The 18460-nt window shown below is 38.6% G+C and overlaps 1 protein-coding gene and 1 pseudogene across 2 annotated transcripts in view; one reads left to right on the forward strand and one right to left on the reverse strand.

Annotated features, from left to right (window-relative positions):
- Positions 1 to 18460, forward strand: part of NR6A1 (nuclear receptor subfamily 6 group A member 1) — a 202487-nt gene that overhangs the window by 26473 nt on the left and 157554 nt on the right. For both annotated transcript variants that reach the window (XM_074330999.2, XM_074331000.2), the window contains exon 2: positions 6902 to 6943. In XM_074330999.2, the coding sequence (XP_074187100.2) occupies positions 6902 to 6943 (42 nt within the window). The remainder of the gene's footprint in view (positions 1 to 6901; positions 6944 to 18460) is intronic.
- On the reverse strand, positions 3869 to 5715 carry LOC109445995 (large ribosomal subunit protein uL30 pseudogene; annotated as a pseudogene).

Consider the following 18460-nt stretch of genomic DNA (forward strand, 5'->3'; position numbering starts at 1 on the left):
TAATTAAAATTAAATACAATTAAAAATTCAGTTCCTCAGTGTGGTGACAGTCTCAAAGAGCAGCTTCCAGGCTCTCGGCCTCACGTGGAAAGGTGCTGGCTCGGGTAGTAGATGGCCATCAGCTGTGATCAGATGGCCATCCGCTGTGGCTGGGTGGCCGTCAGCTGTTACTGGTTAGCCGTGAGCCACTAATATAAGTGCCGTGGCTACGCTGGGGGGTTGGTTGGTTGGCAGAGAAGCAGATGGCGGATTGCAGATCGTGTTGATCCTACTTCCTGTGTCTCCCCCGTCCCCCAGCGAGACTGGGGTGCAGGAAGACCCCTTGTTGGGGTACTGGCGGATGTTTGCTTTTGTATCTCCAACTCAGCCACCAGCAAGAATATAGTGGTATGACTCCCCTATCTATGGCTCTGTGGGTGTTCCTTTTTGGCCTAGCTGTGTCCTGTGTTCTTGTGCAGGGAGTGGGACCAGAGACCCTGTATAACACTCAGTTATAATAGTCACATTCTAAGTGCTCAGTAGCCATATATGGCTAGTGGCTACCTGATTGGACAGTGTAGACAGAGGTCATTTACATGTAGGAATTTCTATTGTACATCACTTTCTAGACTTTAAAGGCAGGGAAGAGTGAACTGGAATTTATTGTGATGTCATTGTGGTTTACTACCATCGCTTTTTGGAGAAAGAAGTAGTTATTCAACATTACTGAGCAATTTTTCCTGGGATCCTGGGACACGCTTCAGCCCTAGAACTGGGGGTATAGTTAGGGCTGAGACCAGATCTGACTGAAAGAAGGACACAGAGTTTCATTGGGGACCTCATCATGATCAGGGGAGACAAAGCAGATGGGAAACTGATACAAATGACCAGAGCTGATTGGTCCAGAAAGGACTAGTGAATCACTGTTGTATATCAGTACAAATCCTGGGTAAAAAAATTTAGCTTTTTGGGGGAAATATGGAAAATAACTTTCTCTAGAAACTGAATTCAGTCAATAGCCCTGATCATGAAGGGGAATCTCAGGGACCCGTGGAGATAGAGTAGGGGCACCTAACTAACCAGAGCAGTTTCAAAACCCTTTTAGACCCATGATTTACTTCTGGAAGCTCTGCTTCATTTCATATCTTGCATTTAAAACTATATAAAACTTGAATTGCAGTTGCCTAGGTGAAATAATGCTGTTTCATATATAACTAAAACATTTTAGGGGCGGCCGATGGCTCAGTTGGTTACAGAGCACGCTCTGAACAACAGAGTTGCCGGTTTCATTCCCACATGGGCCAGTGAGCTGCGTGAAGACAACGAGCTGCCGCTGAGCTTCTGGAGGGGCGGCAGGATGACTCAGTTGGTTAGAGCGCGAGCTCTCAACAACAAGGTCGTCGGTTCAATTCCCGCATGGGATGGTAGGCTGCGCCCCTGCAACTAAAGATTGAAAACTGGACTTGGAGCTGAGCTGCGCCCTCCACACCTAGACTGAAGGGCAATGACTTGGAGCTGATGGGTCCTGGAGAAACACACTGTTCCCCAGTATTCCCCAATAAAAAATTAAAAAAAAGTATCTTTAAAAAAAAATTAATTTCAAATTTGTAGGCCTGTTTTGTTTATTTCTTAGAGTTTGAAACCAGTTTTTTTCTTCTCTCCTTCAGAGGTCCCTGAAAAGCTAATAGGTTCAGTTATTGCATCTGTAGCGCCTAACTGGGACTTGAGCGTGTGTGGGAGAGGGAGGGGGAAGGGTTAGCGATCTGACCTGTACCCTGCCATCAGAATGCTGAATGAGGCTGGGCGCAGGCGGAGAACATAGCTGGATGTGCACAGGAATGGAGGCTAAAAGAGCACGTTGGCTTTGAGGAGCCACTGGTGCAGGCAGGCAGACCTCGGAAATACTGTGGGTTTGGCTCCGAGCACCACAGTAACGCAAGGATCGCAATGAAACAAGTCACGGCCCTTTGCTGGTGAAGGGTCTTGCCTTCAATTTGTAAAAAATGAAACCGTTGTGGAGCTCAGTAAAACGAGTGGCAGTAAAACAAGGTATGCCTGTAGTTCGGTGTGGATGGAGTAGGCACTGTGGGGAGAGTGGGGGGGAGCAAGAGAAAGTTGTAGTGGTAGGCACGTCATGAAGGAGGGTATCGCTATATACTTTCTGTTTTGGGGAAAGATGGGATTTTTGATCAGAATTGTAGAATTTTACCTTTTAAGGGCCTTATCTTAATTTTGCCAGTGGGCTTCATATAGATTGGGTGACGGAGTCCTGACCAGGGTCCAGGTCTTTGTTGTAACCATGCTGCCTTCCTACTGTCAAATGAAAACATTGCTAGAGTAACATTTAACTTGCTTTTGTAAAAGACACATTATAGATGACAATTAGCTAGTATTTCAGGCTTGAATTTATAGGTATTACCCATAAATTGTATTTGTTCACATTTGGGAAAAAAATGGGTACTCGAAGATCCTATTGTGGTAAATACATAATTTTATGGTCAAAGAGTAAATACAGAAAAAAATAAGTAACCTTTTATCCTGTCACTGTAGTCAATCACAGATTGAGCAGTCACTAATCTTTTTCTTTTTGTCAAATGCCTTTTGGAGAAAAGCTTGTCGACTGGATCTTTCTTTGTGTGAAAGAAATTTCCTAGACTTAGAGCCATTTATCTATCACTTGTCATAAAGTAGGTGATTTATATATATTCTCCAAATCCTCACAACAGTTGAGCAAGATGGTTATTTTTATCCCCATTTTACAAAATAAACATTGAGTAGTGAATTAAACAAAAATAGTGGCAAATCTGGGATTTGAATTCAACTCTGACTCGGACAGATGCCCTTTTCACTATGCATGTCTCTTCTAAGTTAAAACATAGTAAGTGAATACAAGCTTTGCACTCAATTTCTGATTGCCTATGCGTACACTGACTTGGTGATATATCATCTGAGGAAACAATCTGTGTTTCTTGTCTGTCCCTTTTTAAAGCAATTTAAGTCACCAGCCAAAGATTTCTCAGAACATATCCTAATCTGTTGAATGTGTTATAGTCTGTGAGGCGGATGGTTTTGGGGGTATCTTTATGTATTTGTGTGGCGTAGGAATCTGCTTTTTGCTGAACAACTCTGATGACCTTTGCCTTTATGTTGGATTGAGCTGAACAAATGTTGGGGTTACTTCTGGTAGCAGTGATTTGGCTTCTTCTAGCCAGGAATCGTTTTGCTAGCTAGATCTGTTTGCTGAGACCCTGAGAATGGTAGCCAGATCTAGCCATTCCATTCACTTGTCGTCAGGAGGTAGGATTAGCATTGTTCTCCATATCTCCTCAGCCTCCTGCACGAATGGGGATCTGTAAAACCAGAGACATTAGCCAGTGGTCTCAGGGCTGGGTGGAGGGAACGGAGACATAGTTACTGAATTCCATAATCAGGGCTCGTTGTGACCATGAAAGGAATTTGTTTTAAGGCAAATATAGAGTCCTCCTCTCTCGGGGTAGCATATATCTGGCAATTTACAGGCTCAAAATATAAACAGAGGTTCAAGAACCATAGCATGTACAGCAAAAACGATATTAGTGATGTTAGGTTCCACCCCAGGTCTTTGAGGATGGTCATGAAGGGGTCAGTAGCTCCCCTCCTATAATGTGTTCTTCGCTACCCCACACACAGCACTGGATTGAATGGACCCTAGGAGTGAGTGAGTAGTAGTAGCTCACAGACGAGTACGTTGAGCTCTGACCGTCAAGTACCGTGCAAAGCCTTTACATACATCATCTCTTTCGGCAGACCTGTGAGGTAGACGCTGTTGTCAACCCCGATTTATTTTCAGTTTGAAAACAGTCACTGTTTATTAACTGATCAAATGACAAAAATAACCGCGGTAGATACCTTAGTCCGTCCTTCTGATAAGCCTGTTCTGGTTTTCCGTTGCCAGCATCTCCACCTTCCACAAAATGGGTGGTGTTTTCCTTCATTCTGCCTCGTGGAAAAGATAATTTGAAGGACCACAGGAAGTTGTTTGCCTCCTTGAAGCGTTTTCCATCAGTATAGATCTCATGAATCAGATCCTCCGTGCAGACGACGCCACATTTACCAAGGGATCGAGCAATCATTGTGTTTTCTGTCCAGGCAGTTCCTTTTTGGTGATTTTGCCATAACCACGCTAGGTCATTTCATTTACTGACTTCAGGTTTGGGTACCCCATGCAGTATATGGTTCCACAATCCTAAGCATGTTAGTTAAAGCCTGGTGAGTTTAACAAAGGTGCCATTGAAGATCTGGCGAAGGTGAAGAAGCTGCAGCACCTTTCGGACCTTTGGGCTCACAGAGTTACCACTGGTGCCTCTGATCCTGACGACAGGTGCCAGTCTGGGTTCCGCAGGTACATAGAAGTTGCCAGCTTTTCTTCCATCCTCACCATCCGAATCTCAGTCCTGTACATCTGCCTGTGTTCTTGGTGGTAGTGCTTCGCTTTTTCACAGATAAGCCTCCTTGCGTTTTGAAGCATCTTTTGGGCAAACTTCTTTTTCAGCGCTTGATCTTCAGCTATCTGAAATTCCTTCACGTTTTGTTAAGGGTTTCTGGTACAGCAGGACCTTCTTCTCCTCTGCACCCTCTAGGATTCTGGCCAGAAAAAGGGCGATTGTTAACCCGGTTTATAGCAAGGTCAGGGTCCATCTCATTTGGGTCTTAATGCTCTGAAAGTGTAAAAGGGAAAAGTCTCCAAAGGAAAATCAGGATGCCGTTAACAGAAGGGGGGTTACTAGGCAGATAAAAGCAATAGATGGCAACTTTAACTATTTTTTTAGTATTTTCTTTGTTTTTTAGTCACTGTCTCTTTATAGTTTATCTAGTTATTCTGAGTCCAGAATGTTGTTTGTTTTCAGAAAATGCATTAAGGTTTGTCCTTCCTTGAGACTTCTAGTACAATCTTTTCATTTAATGTCCAGGATAGGGAGCAACTTGCCTGAAGTCATATAACCAAACTAAAAATGGCTTGGACTAGAATTTAGGCAAGATCTAACTTTTTAATTACACTACTCTGCCTTCCCATGCTTTTGTCCTATTTTTAAGTCAGTGTGTGTTAAGTGAACATTTATTCTCAGTTTCACTTCTGGAAGGATGTTCAATATCGAACCCATGTGTAATGATGAGTTGTTTCCTCATTACCTGGCCTCTCTCCACAGCTTCTCTGATTCCCATTGCCTTTATGTAGGAAGGCTTTAAAGTTGCTCGGAGGGGGTCTGCTCAGGCATGTCAGCCACTTTTAGCAGCTTCCAAACTCTGGTGTTCCAGACCAGATTTTCTCATTCAGAACTTCCACACACTTTTCTGGCTACACTTAGATTTTCAGATTTTGTGACTTTCCCCCCCCAGACTGAGCTAGAGGCCTGCTTGTGTTTTCTGTTCAGTTCATCCTGCATTTGAACACCTTCCATAATGTATCAGCGACTGTTCTAGATGCAGTTCCACAAACGGATATGGCCTGGTTTCTACCCTTGAAGAGCTCACATTCTAGAGGAGGCAGATATTTAAATTGTTCCTTTATCTTTTGGTGAATGCAGGAGGGGCCTCTCCTTTTTTCCATGTTGTACAGTGGTGGTGATATTTGAGCTGGATCTTGAAGGATGACTAATTCTTCCCCAAGTGGAGAAGGAGGAGGAAGCACAGAAAGGCAATAAGGGATGTGGCACGTTTAGTGAATGGTGTGGCCAAAACAGTCAGGATTGCAAAGGGCTTTCAAAGTTGTGATGTTGAAACAGTTTACCTGCTACCCGAATCCCTCATCTCCACATGACTCCCAGTTGCTGGTCTGGCTTTCGGTTGCCTAGTTCTGATGACAGGAAATGTTCTCATATACCTGTAGTCCTAGTTTGGCTCCATAATTTTTGAATTTACCATTGCGATACTATAGTTGATGTTTATTGAACAACTACTTTGTGCTTGTGAGTGGTAATGGGGATACATTTGTGAATAAGAAAGGCCAGGTCCCTTGCTCCGTGGAACAGACATTTTAATAGTGGAGTCAGACATTGAACAAATAATTCCTTGTTGATTAATACATGAAATATTATAGAAAATTATAATGGAACTTTGACCTTGTGTATGAGACAAGGGTAAGGGAGGCAAGGAAAAGCTTTTCTGAGGAAATATTTAAACTGATAATGAATAGAAAGCAAACTGGAGAAAGTTGGCAGTCATTTCAGGAAAAAAGAACTATTCATTAACTATATATAGAACACCTACTGTGTGCTTGCCTTTTGCTGTGCTTGATTTTTCTCTTACTATGATAATTACTCACCAATCAGACAGATGTAACTCAGACTTTTGGGGTCTGAAATATGCTTTGAGAGCTATTTATTTCAATCTGGATACCATACTTATTAATGGAAGAATTGTTTTTATTCATGTGTATAGGTCAAATTCTTCGGCATCTGTGATAATTTTAAGTAAAATTACTGTTTGATATTTGCCATAAGTTAATATTTTGTATATTTTGCTTTCTTTTGGAAAATAATTGATAAGTAGAACATGACAGATATTAAATGAATTGTAATTTTCCTATGAATTTTTATTCCAGCTTACATTGCATACTAACTTATAATTATTTGTACTGTTGTTTATTGAGCCCTTACTGTGTGCCAACGACTGTGCTAAATAAGCACTTTATATTAGTATCTCACTTAAAAAAATCTTCATTACTACTCTGTGGTAAGTGCTGTTCCTGTCCATTTTTTTAATTTAAACGTGATGAAATGGAGGCTCAGAGAGCTAAATGTTACAGAGCTATGATTTAAATCCAGGTTTGACTTTTGAGTATGGATTTTTTTTTTTGACACTATAATATTTGCATTTTCATATGGAGTCCCTTTGAGTAATTCAAGAATTATAATCTTTTTTTTCTTATTGTTTTTCTCTTTAGGTTTTTGTCAGGATGAATTGGCAGAGCTCGACCCAGGCACTAGTAAGTTCTGAATGTTCCCCAGTGTTCATGACTGAAAAAAAAGTATGTATGTGTGTACTTTTAAACGTAAAACTTAAGATGTCATTGATAGGCCTTGTGAACTCAGATTTTGTTTCACTTTAATTTATAATTATGGGGAGGGCATTGTATCTTTTTTTTTCCTTCTCTCAGTTATGTTTTTGTTTTCCTTCTCCCAGTATTCAATGGCTAGAATCTAGCCGTTTAATAGAAAATTGGTTTGCTGAAATTTTCTATTTGATACTTATTTCTTTGCCCCATTCCCCTTCCTCACGAAGCCAGTAACAACAAAACGTGTGCTTTTATGTATGCACACATATAAGCATATATCCTCAACCACTTTTCTAAAGTATTGACTAGTTTTGACATAATTTCTTTCAAAGGAGAATTATGCTTGGTTTAAATATTTAAAATCAATAACTTTTGCACCACAGTTTAATTTCTGAAGCACCTCATCTACATTCTTAAGGGTAAGGTACTAGAGTGACCATTTCAAGGTCTAATTAAATTAGGCTTCTCAGGACTATGTAAGTCTTGCTCATAGATAATCATCTGTGTTTCCAGTGCTCTCAAAATGTGGCATACGTCATTCTCAGATATGGTTAGAACTATTAGAAACAGGATGTGGGAATATCTAGTGTATACAGACTTTATTTTGCTGTCATGCCAAAAGGTTGATTAATAGTTTGAATTGAGAATCCATGAGATGATTTAGAGTTATAGTTCTAGTTCTGGTACTTTTTAGGAACATGGGGCTGGCTATTTGTCACCACCCTGCTGTTGAGGTAAGTGGTAAAGTTCACCTTCTCACCATCCTGCTAATAGCAGCTCTCTGACATTGTGGACCTTCTCACATATTTTCCCCACACACCTTCATAGTATAAACATTTATGTTTGTTTAACTAATGCTTCCTAATTGAGAGGCAAAATGCTTACCAAACACCAGGGAAATAGATTTGTCTGTCTAGAAGTTGGGAAGTTCAGAATCAGTTTTGTACATAGTATAGGCTCAGTTTACCCCACCCTAGCACCTGAAATCCCAGTACCTATGAGTGAGCACAGTTTTTTCTTTGTCCTTTTCTTATGAATAGCCTTTACTTGGGAGGAGGAAAAGGTACATTCCTGAGTCATGGTCCTTTCTTAGAAACATTTTTGGATGCTAGGAAGGACATTGAGATGCCTTGTAATCTTTCAGACAGAACTACACATAAAACACGCCAGATAATTGAGAACTCAGTTAAATATTGACTGTTCTCTCTGCTCCATGCCCATTTCTACCCTCCAGGGATACACAGATAAACAAGTCTAGGACCTGCCCGCATGTAGTAACTGTCTATTAGAAAATATTTCCTTGTCTGGAATTATTTGAAAAATGCTTTTTAAACCTCTAATTTAGCACATAGTAACCAAACTTATTCTTTTCTGCACTTAGTAGCAATTGAAAATACCTCATGCCCATCTTCTAGGAAAGGCCCCTGATATTCTCATAATGATTATTATTGAATGATTCTTCTTTCTGGGCCATCTGATCCTAACCCATTTAACGTTTCTGCGTAGAATCTCTAGCTGGCTGATTTTACAGACCTCGCCATTCCATGAGGATGAACAAATACTGAATCACAATATTATGTATCAGTGCAGAATGGGAGTCACCTAAAAAAAAAAAATCACTTTTCTTTTAAAAATTGTATTTAGCTTATGTGGCTAATGTTCTTAATAATCCCTATATTATCTTGTGAAGTTAGTATTTTTATTCTTTCTCTTTGAAGAAGTACATAAAGATCTGATATTGTAATAATAAATGAGCTGAAGTAAAAATTTATCATTTTAATTTGAACCAGCGTTGCAGTTCAGATGAGCAGGCTTAGCCCTACTGAGTGATTGGAATCCTTAAATCCAAGATGGGCTGTGTGTGTTGTGTTACATTGATTATTGTTGATACTACAAGTTTCTTGGCTTCTGATGAGGAAGGAATGACATCTCCTATGTTAATACTTCATGACTGTTTGCACATGAGATTGAGAACAATAGGGATTTCTCTGTGATGCATCTTTGGAATTCAGAGATCCCAGAGTCTCCCCTAATCCCTGAATTCCTGATGGGGAAAGCCTACTCATACTTGCTTATTTTGGAACAGGAAATACCATTGTTGCTGATTTCCCATTGTGCCCCACAGTGGTTGTTGACAGCAGGTTTGGGATAACAGGTGGGATGTGTTGGAACTATATGAGGAAGGAATGACTTTGTCCACTTCAGATGGCCCTTTTTTTTTTTTTAAAGCCTTTTCTGTGATAGAGCAGATGGATAGCCATGTTTAGAATATGGGCAGCTGTTCACGCTCTAGCTGCCTTCCTATGATTCCTGGGCTTCCTGGAGTCCAATGTTACGGCACAGGTTCAGGCTAAGTTCATTTCTACAAGAAGTATCTCTGTACCCTGCCCATTAGCATAAGCTAGGGACAAGGGCAGTCAAAGGTCAAGAGAAGTTCAAAACAGTATAACCTTTCTGTGCTTCTGTTTCCAAATAACCCCAGTCCGCCCTGCCCCTCGAGTTTTTTCCTCAGCCATCGTGTTTACCGTGTAGTTGTAAAACTCGAGAACAAGGACTGGCTTGATACAAGGAAAGTTAGAGAATAGAAGTCATTGTTGCTTAAAACAGGAGAAATAATTGATTTATGTCTGGGGGCCAATTAAGCTATAAACAGGAACAGTAAAGGGACCTATGACTTCAGGACAGCTACTTGCTCTGATTACTATCCCGCAGACAAGGGGCTCCCCAATAAAGGCTGTCAGCTTTCTAGGCTAAATTATTAATTCCTTTCATGCCTCTCAGGGATTGTAAACAGCACATAATACAGGAAAACAATTGATACTGTTCAGTCATTGGCCAGATAGAAGGTCAAAGGGTAAATAGTAGGATTAGCAACAGCTGTTCTTCCGCAGTCAAACTTTTGTCCCTTATCTCTTTCAGCAAAGCCATTCCTGAGTTTTTGGCCTGTAAATAGTTAAATCTATTTTTCTTCTTGTAAAATAATCCTACAAATAATTAGAGAATAAACATTGACCAAAATTGAAAATACTCATTTTAATGCAGTTTCCAAAATTGAAGGTGTGTATTCTTTTTAGTATGTGCTGACTATGTTGTTTAATGTTTAAAGGTTATTATCTCAAGGAAAGTAACTACTTGAAATCAGACAGAGCTTTTTAGCTGTTTTTTTAATCATCTGCTTAAGGATCTTGGTATAGCTTGATTAAAAGAAAAAACAATGCCTTTGTTTAAACTGATAGTAGGACAATGCAGTTTCATTGTTGAAAACACTGAAAGGAAAATACAAACACCCTTAATCCCACCACCTGGAAATAACCATTGTTATTTGAGAATATGTCCTTCTGTTTGCATCTGAGCTTATTTTTTTTTACATAAATAAATAGGAAATATAATACGTACACAATTTTGTATCCTGTTCTCTACCTGCCTCCCGCCCCCTCAGCATTACATTGGGAGCGTTGTCTTAAGTCATGAAACATTTTTCATAAATATTTTTAATGGTAAGATTTCATTACAATATTTCATTGTAATAACTTTACCATGATTTATTCAACCATTGTCCTGTTATTAGGCAGTTAGATTGTTACCAGCTTTTTCTACATTATAAATAATGCCACAGTGAATATGTTTTTTATATAATTTTCTTGTCTGCATTTCACTTGAGCCATTTAGTTTTTTATACCAGCTAATACTCTTCAGAATTAAGAGCATGTTCTCTGGCTCAAGATTGCTTGGTTTCCACTTGGCTTCTATTTAGTAGCACTATAATCTTGCCCAAGTTACTTATTTAGTTAGTTAGTTTCAGGTATGCAAACAACATAGTTATTAGACATTTATATACTATGCAAAATGATAACCCCAGTAAGTCTATTACCATCTGATACTGTACATAGTGATTACAATATTGACTGTATTCCCTTTGCTGTACTATACATCCCTGTGACTATTTTTTAAAGAAATTATAGTTGACATTCAGTATTATTTTATATTAGGTGTACAGCGTATAGTGGTTAGATTGGCTAAGTTATTTAACCTCTCTGCCTCAGTGTTTCCATCTGTAAAATGGTGGCAATAGAAAGCTATTCCTACTTTACAGGGCTGTTGTGAGGATTAAATAAAGTAATATATGTATTTAGAATAATTCTTGGCAAGTGGTAAACACTATTAAGTGTATGCTAGTCTAGGTTATGCAGCATAATGTTGAAATTCTCAGTCTCTCTGTACTCACAGGCTGTTGTAATTGCACTTTATTCAATTAAACTAGCTCGTGTTTCTTAATGACACAAAGGTAAATCATTCCAGATGTTAGCAGGTGTAAGTTACTTCAAGTAAGTAGTTCCCTCAGAGGAGCAGAGCTCATACATACACTGTTGACCAGTTTGGTCAAGACTGTTTTTTGCCATCTGGTTGACTGTTAGGATGTTTTGGGCCCCTTCCCCCAACCAGCAGCAGGTAACCTCCCAAATGACCATCTGCCAACCCATTTAACCTCTTAGGAAACTAAAAAAGTTAACCCTATGCTTATTTAAAACAAATACTCAGGTTTTGCACTTTTTCTTTGGTTGATCAGTAGCAAGGCCTTACAGAGAGCATGTTGAGGAAAAAAATTGTGCAATTAAAAACCTGACCATTACCATTTTAAAAACACTGCAGGCTTCGGATTCTTGCTGACCTAGACTTCAAAATATGTCTGTATGTATATATATGTATTTTTCTACTGATCAAGGAAGGACCTAGATAAATGAGCATTTCAAAAGAAAGTTGCAAGTTAAATGAATCTTTGTCCTCTCTTGCCATACTGATAGATGCCCACCAAGCAGGGATCCATGGGTGATAGTGGGATGAACAGGCAAGATAAAAACCAGCTTTAGAATAAGACAGCCTAACTCCACTAGCTTGCTTTGGCTTTGTATTCATCTGTCAAGTATTTTGGGATCTCAAGGAGACTTTTTGTGGATCCTTCAAGCTACAAAAGAGAAACATACATCTCAGCTAAAGTAACTGTAAGTTCTATCCAAATTTCAATATTCTGTACCATGTCCTAATGGGGCCATTCCTAGTTGTCAAAATGTAGGTCACAATTTTTGATCTCAGAAAACAGTTCGTATAAGCCCAGGTGTGGTCTGAAGGGAATTAACTTAAGGCTGTGTGTTAGAGATCAAGGAAGGAAAGAAAATTAAGACTTATTGGGCATTCCTTATGTGCCATGGCACGCTGCATATATTTAGTAGGAATGAGAAGAATATATTGTATAAATTTATCTAATTTTATTTTATTATTTATTTATGTATATATTTTTAAGGAGCGCTCAGCTCACAGTGGCCCATACGGGGATTGAACCGGCAACCTTGGTCTTACTAGCACCACGTTCTAACCAACTGAGCTAACCGGCCACCCCCATAAATTTATCTAATTTTAAATTTAACTTTGTAATACTTAGTCCATTGTTCTTTCCTTTCTTCCCCACTTCTCTTTTTCCCCTTTGATGTGTATGCCAAGCTACCATGTTTCCCCGAAAATAACACCAGGTCTTACATTAATTTTTGTTCCAAAAGACGCATTAGAGCTTATGTTCAGGGGATGTCATCCAGAAAAATCATGCTAGGGCTTATTTTCTGGTGAGGTCTTATTTTCGGGGGAACATGATAAGACATAACCCTAAGGGACTCTGGTTTAATTAGAAAGACAGACACAAAACTTGATGATATGTGGCTTGTAGTAAATAATGATGGTGATGGTGATGACGATAGTTAAAATTTACTGCACACTAAATGCTTCATATATGTTTTTCATTAAGCACTCAAAAAACTTGTTTAAAAAGTTACTATCCCTATCTTACAGATGAGAACACTGAGGCCTGGAGAGGGTAAATGACTCCCCCATGGTATGTAGTGGAGAAGTATCTGAGACTTTAGAGCTGCTTTTGTAACTAATCTTCTATCCTGTCTCTAGGGCTCTTGTCTGTGACAGGTCTCAAAAGCTAATGGAAGAGTTTGAGGCAGTATAATGATTTCTGACATACATCATGGGGACTTTTTGTGTGCAGAAGAATAAAAACTTCTAAGTGTCATTTGGACTGTTGCATATATTAGAATGATTTTGGACACAAAATAGAATAATTCACTGTGGAATAGGTTCTCAAAGAGATTTCTTCTGTGGCTCAAGTTCAAGATTTATCCACTATTTATCAGACAGGTTCTTTCCTGAAACAAATGAAGATAAGTTCACAAATTTTGTTTTTCCTTTATGCCACCTTTCCTCCACGACATTCAGTTAGTGATTTAGGTATTTTGCAATCACAACTGTTCCAAGAGTCTGCTTCCAAAACTTCAGCTGAATCTGCCGGATCACTGCTAGATCAAGTCTCCTGATTGTGACCTTTTGCTGAGGAGTTCCCTTCTGATAAGGATTCTTTTGAACAGGATGGCGGTGGCATGAGATCCAGAGCTTAGGCTGAGCTCTCATCCCCTTGACCTCTGCCCCTATTTCAGAGTTTATACTGACTTGGTAGGGACTCCCTATGGAGCCAAGAGCAAGGACTTGTTTACAATTGATGAAAAGATAGTTGCATTCAAAGGCTGTTGTTGGGTCCTTGGAGAGTCATGGATCTCTGCCATTATCTCTGGTGGGTGCACGGAATGCCTGAACATCTGGGTCTGGAGATTTGTAATGGTTGACTAAGAAGGAATGAGAGAAAACTTTGAAGCTGGATAGGTTGCTGAAATTGTTCTTTCTGTGTGAGCAGTACTGCAGTAGGATTTTGAGAGCAGAGGAAGGTTCATGGAAACCTATGTTTTATTTCATTTTAAAAAGACTGAAAGTGGTTGTTGAAATCCAGTATATGGTAACGGGGGGATGTGTAGGAATTTTTCTCTTTTTTGATGTCTCACCAAAGAGAGTATTTGTTGTGTTAGGTAAACGAGTCAAGTAGTGGAGGGAAACCCTAGATTACTAAAGCCACCCTCTTCAAAGTTATGCAGAGTTTTACAAATTAATATTTTCTCTAATAAAAGTCTTGTGGTGCTGGATGTATGCTGGGGAGAGTATAGCACCTCATTCCCAAGTGACTCATCATATGCATTTTCTGGGAACACTTTGGTAAACGAAGACCGCTCTTTAGCCTCTGTACCTGAAGTTACATATCTTTTTTTTTTTTGGTCCAGTATTTGTTGTTGATATGAATCTGAAAAAAAGATAAGCATCTTTTTTGAAGGGTGCTAATAGTCAGTAATGACCAAAATTGAATAAATACATGGGAAAAGGTAAACTTCGTGAATAATCAGGTTCAAAGTGAAAATACAGTGTTACATCTTTTTTACGTTAGCATAAAATTCCATGTGCTAAATGTAGTCTGGACTATAGATGTCTTTTGTTTGACTACCCAAATACATAAAAGCATATTAGTTGCCAACTTTTAAAAGTTGCGAGAATTTCATAAAACTTTGGGTTATGGCCTTGATAAATGGGAAGGTCTAACCCTGGGCCTGGATTTTCACGTGGCAGCTGTTGGCTGGAACAGAGTAGTGGCGGCCCTCTGTAAGTGAGCATGCGCTGTCAGGTTTATCATAAACCTATAGAGCCTCCTTTATCCATTTGTTTGTCAGGCATTTGAGTTTGCATCTCCTACGTTAAAGAATGATAATTGTTAATGCAGATGAAGATGTGGGACAATCGGAACTCATGAGTGTAATCTAATATCTGTCAAAACTGAAAATGTGCAGGTTTATTTCTGCAGATTTAGCAGTTTAAAATTTAAAATTGCAGATTTAGAAATTCATACATATTCATAGGTATTCATAGGTTTTTATCTTATAAGAAATGACAGGTATGCAACATGTACAAAAATTGTATATTTCATAGATATTTATTTCAGAATTTACAATAGCAAAAAAAATGGAAATAGTTCAGAAGTTTAATAGGGGACTGGTTAAATGGATTGTTATCTATGCAATGGAATATGATAGAATCATTAAGGAGAAGTCAGATTTTTTTAGTCTGGAAGAAGATACACTGAACTGTTTGTTAACAGTGGTATCGTTGGGCAAATGGGATCACAGGGTAACTTTCATTATTTCTGTGTTTCGATTTTTTTAAAACAAGGCTCTTAAGTTAAGAAAAAAGATACAGAATGTACTTTTTAAAAAAATCTGTGGTTGTCGTTTCAGCTGCCAAGTTTCCAAGGCTATTCTGCCAAATTGAGCCACCTGGGCTCCAGCTTCCCACTTAGATCAAGATTTTACATTCAGAATTCTCTATGTTGAAATCGCTCTAAGGAAGGGGAATCAGTGTCCTCAAGTAGCAGGAACCATGTTGAAGCCAAAGAACAGGGCAAAAGCCTCCAGTAACATTTTCAGGCTTCTCCTTGTAGCCCTGCCTCCCTTCACTAATCAAGCTATCAGAATCTGCCTTCTTTTCAGTGTCAGGCTTGACACTGCTGTACTATTGAAAATAAAGGAAGCTCTACTAGCTTCTGTTATGAATTGTGCTCTCCTGCAGTTGCAGGGTTATGTTGCTGACAGTGACCCTAGTGGAAGATAGCATGGTGCAGTGGGCAAAGCATGAGTGAGTTTGCATCTTCGCCACTTCCTTGCTGAGTGACCATAGGCAACTGTGAAGCTCAGTTTCTTCATCCATAAAATAGTAATGTTCCTTTTTAAGGGCTGTTTTAAAAAATAAGTAATATATGTGAATTGCCCAGCAATTAGCTGCTCTAGCCATTCCTACATGTTTCTCTCTTGCTGAAATACATGACGAAGGGTTTCTCACTTTTTTATTAACATTTAGTGAGCATTTACTATGCTAATGGTTTTGAAACATCTCATTTTTCTTTCTGGCAGATCTATGAGGTTGTTGTCAACTCTTGTTCTCCCCATTTCACAAATGAGGAAACTGACAGTTTAATACTTGGCTGAGGTCACTCAGCTGGTAAATGGCAGAGCTGGAGCCTGTGTGCTTCCAAAGCCAGTGTACTTTTTCTTTTTTAAAATAATGGTATGGTTTACATGCAGTGTGAAATGCTCATATAATAAGTGTAAGGTTCAAGTGGTTTTCACAAATGCATGCACCCTTTTAATCCATGTTCCATCAAGATACAGCACATTGCCATCCCTTCAGAAAATTCCCTTGCGCTTTTTCCCAGTTGAGCCCACTATTCTACCTCAAGAAGCAATAACTTCTGGTTTCTGTCATGATAGATTAATTTTCATCTTCTAAAATGTTACATAAATGGAATCATACAACGTGCTCTTTTTTTTTTTTTTAAAGATTTTATTGGGGAAGGGCAACAGGACTTTATTGGGGGAACCGTGTGTACTTCCAAGACTTTTCCAAGTCAAGTTGTTGTCCTTTCAGTCTTAGTTGTGGAGGCTGCAGCTCAGCTCCAGGTCCAGTTGCCCATTGTTAATCGCAAGGGGTGCAGCCCACCATCCCTTGTGGGAGTCGAACCGGCAACCTTGTGGTTGAGAGCCTGTGCTCCAACCAACGGAGCCATCTGGACACGCGGCAGCTCATTGACTTCATTCTAGTTGGGGAGGGTGCAGCTCACCTGCCCATGTGGGAATTGAACTGGCGGCTCCATTGCCCACAGCTCACGCTCTAACCAACTGAGCCACCGGTCTGCCCCACATGTGCTCTTTTGTGTCTGGCATTTTTAGCATAATGTTTGAGACGCATCCATGTTGTTGCAGGTGTTAATAGTTTATTTTTATTTCTGAATATTATTCCATTGACTATATCACAGTTTATTTACCTGTTGATACCTGTGTTGTTTATAGTTTTTGGCTATTATGAATAAAGCAGCTATGAAAATTTTTGTACAAGGTTTTTGTGGAGATATGTTTTTATTTTTCTTATACATACGAGTATATCTAGGAGTTGTTAGGTCATATTGTAGATGTATGTTAAACTTTTTATGAAATTGCTGAATTGTTTATACATTTTACAGTTCCAGGAGTCTGAGTTCCAGTTGCCCTACATCCTTGCAAACATCTGATGTTGTAAACTTTTAAATTTTAGTTATTCTAGTAAGCATGTAATGGGACTGATGTGGTTTTCATTTGCATTTCCCTGATGACTAATTATGTTGATCACCTTTTCATGCTCTTATTGGCCATTCGTATAGTATCTTTTAGAAGTGTCTATTCAAAGTTTTCACTATTTAAAAGAAATGTTCTCTGTCCTATTATTGAGTTGTGGGTATTTTTTATTAATGATACGAGTCCTTCATGAGATATATGTGTTGTGAATGTTTTCTACCAATTTGTGGCTTTCTGTTCTATTTTACTTTGCTCATGTGTTTTTTGATCAACAGAAGTTTTACATTTTTATGTAAGTGCAATTTATTAATATTTTTCTTTTATGATTAATGCTTTCTGTGTCCTCCCTAAGAAATCTTGGCCTAACCTGAAGTTACAAAGGTATTCTTCTGTTTTCTACTAGAAACTTTATGGTTTTAGCTTGCACATTTATGTCTATAACCTGTTTTAAATTTATTTTTTGTCAGTATGAGATGGGAATCAAAGTCTTTTTATATGAATATTCCTTTGTTTCAGCTCCATTCTTTTCTTTTTCTTTTTTTTAAGGAGGTTGTAGCTCACAGTGGCCCATGCGGGGATTGAACCGGCAACCTTGGTGTTATTAGCACCACTCTCTAACCAACTGAGCTAACCGGCCACACCCCTTCAACTCCATTTTTTGAAAGATTTTCCTCATTGAAATTTTAATACACTTGTTGAAAAATAATTTGATCTTTATATGTGTGAGTCTATTTTATAGACTCTGTATTCTTTTCCATTAATCTATTTTTCCACCAACATTTTGAGTATTACAGCTTTGTAATAAATCTTGAAATCAAGTAGTGTTAGTCTTCCAACTTCATTTTTTTCAAAGTTGTTTTGGCTATATTGGCTATTCCAGGGTTTTGTTTTCATTAAAAATTTTAGAGGGGCCGCTGGTTAGCTCTGTTGGGTTAGAGCGCAGTGCTCTTAACAACAAGGTTGCCTGTTCGATCCCCGCATGAGCCACTGTGAGCTGCGCCCTCCACAACTAGATTGAAACAACTACTTGACTTGGAGCTGTTGGGTCCTGGAAAAACATACTTAAATAAAAATAAAAAAAATAAAAATTTAGAATTAGTTTGTCAAAATTAAAAAAAAAAATAGCCTGCTGAAATTTTGATTGGATTGCATTGATATTATCAATTTGGGGAGAGTTGTCATTTTAGGATTGAGCCTTGTAATCTATGAATTCCATATATTTAGAACTGCTAGAGTAAATGGTATTATTTAAAAATTTTATCTTTTAATTATTGCTAGAATATAGAAATGCAATTGATTTTTATATATTGAGTTTGTATTGTACAACATTGTCAAATTTGTTTACTGGTTCAAGTAACTTTTAAAAATAAATTTCTTGAGACTTTTATGTGTACATCTGTGAATAAAGAAAATTTTA

The sequence above is a fragment of the Rhinolophus sinicus genome, chromosome 16 (assembly GCF_057876585.1).
Source record: "Rhinolophus sinicus isolate RSI-liver-muscle chromosome 16, RSI-T2T, whole genome shotgun sequence".
Lineage (NCBI taxonomy): Eukaryota > Metazoa > Chordata > Mammalia > Chiroptera > Rhinolophidae > Rhinolophus > Rhinolophus sinicus.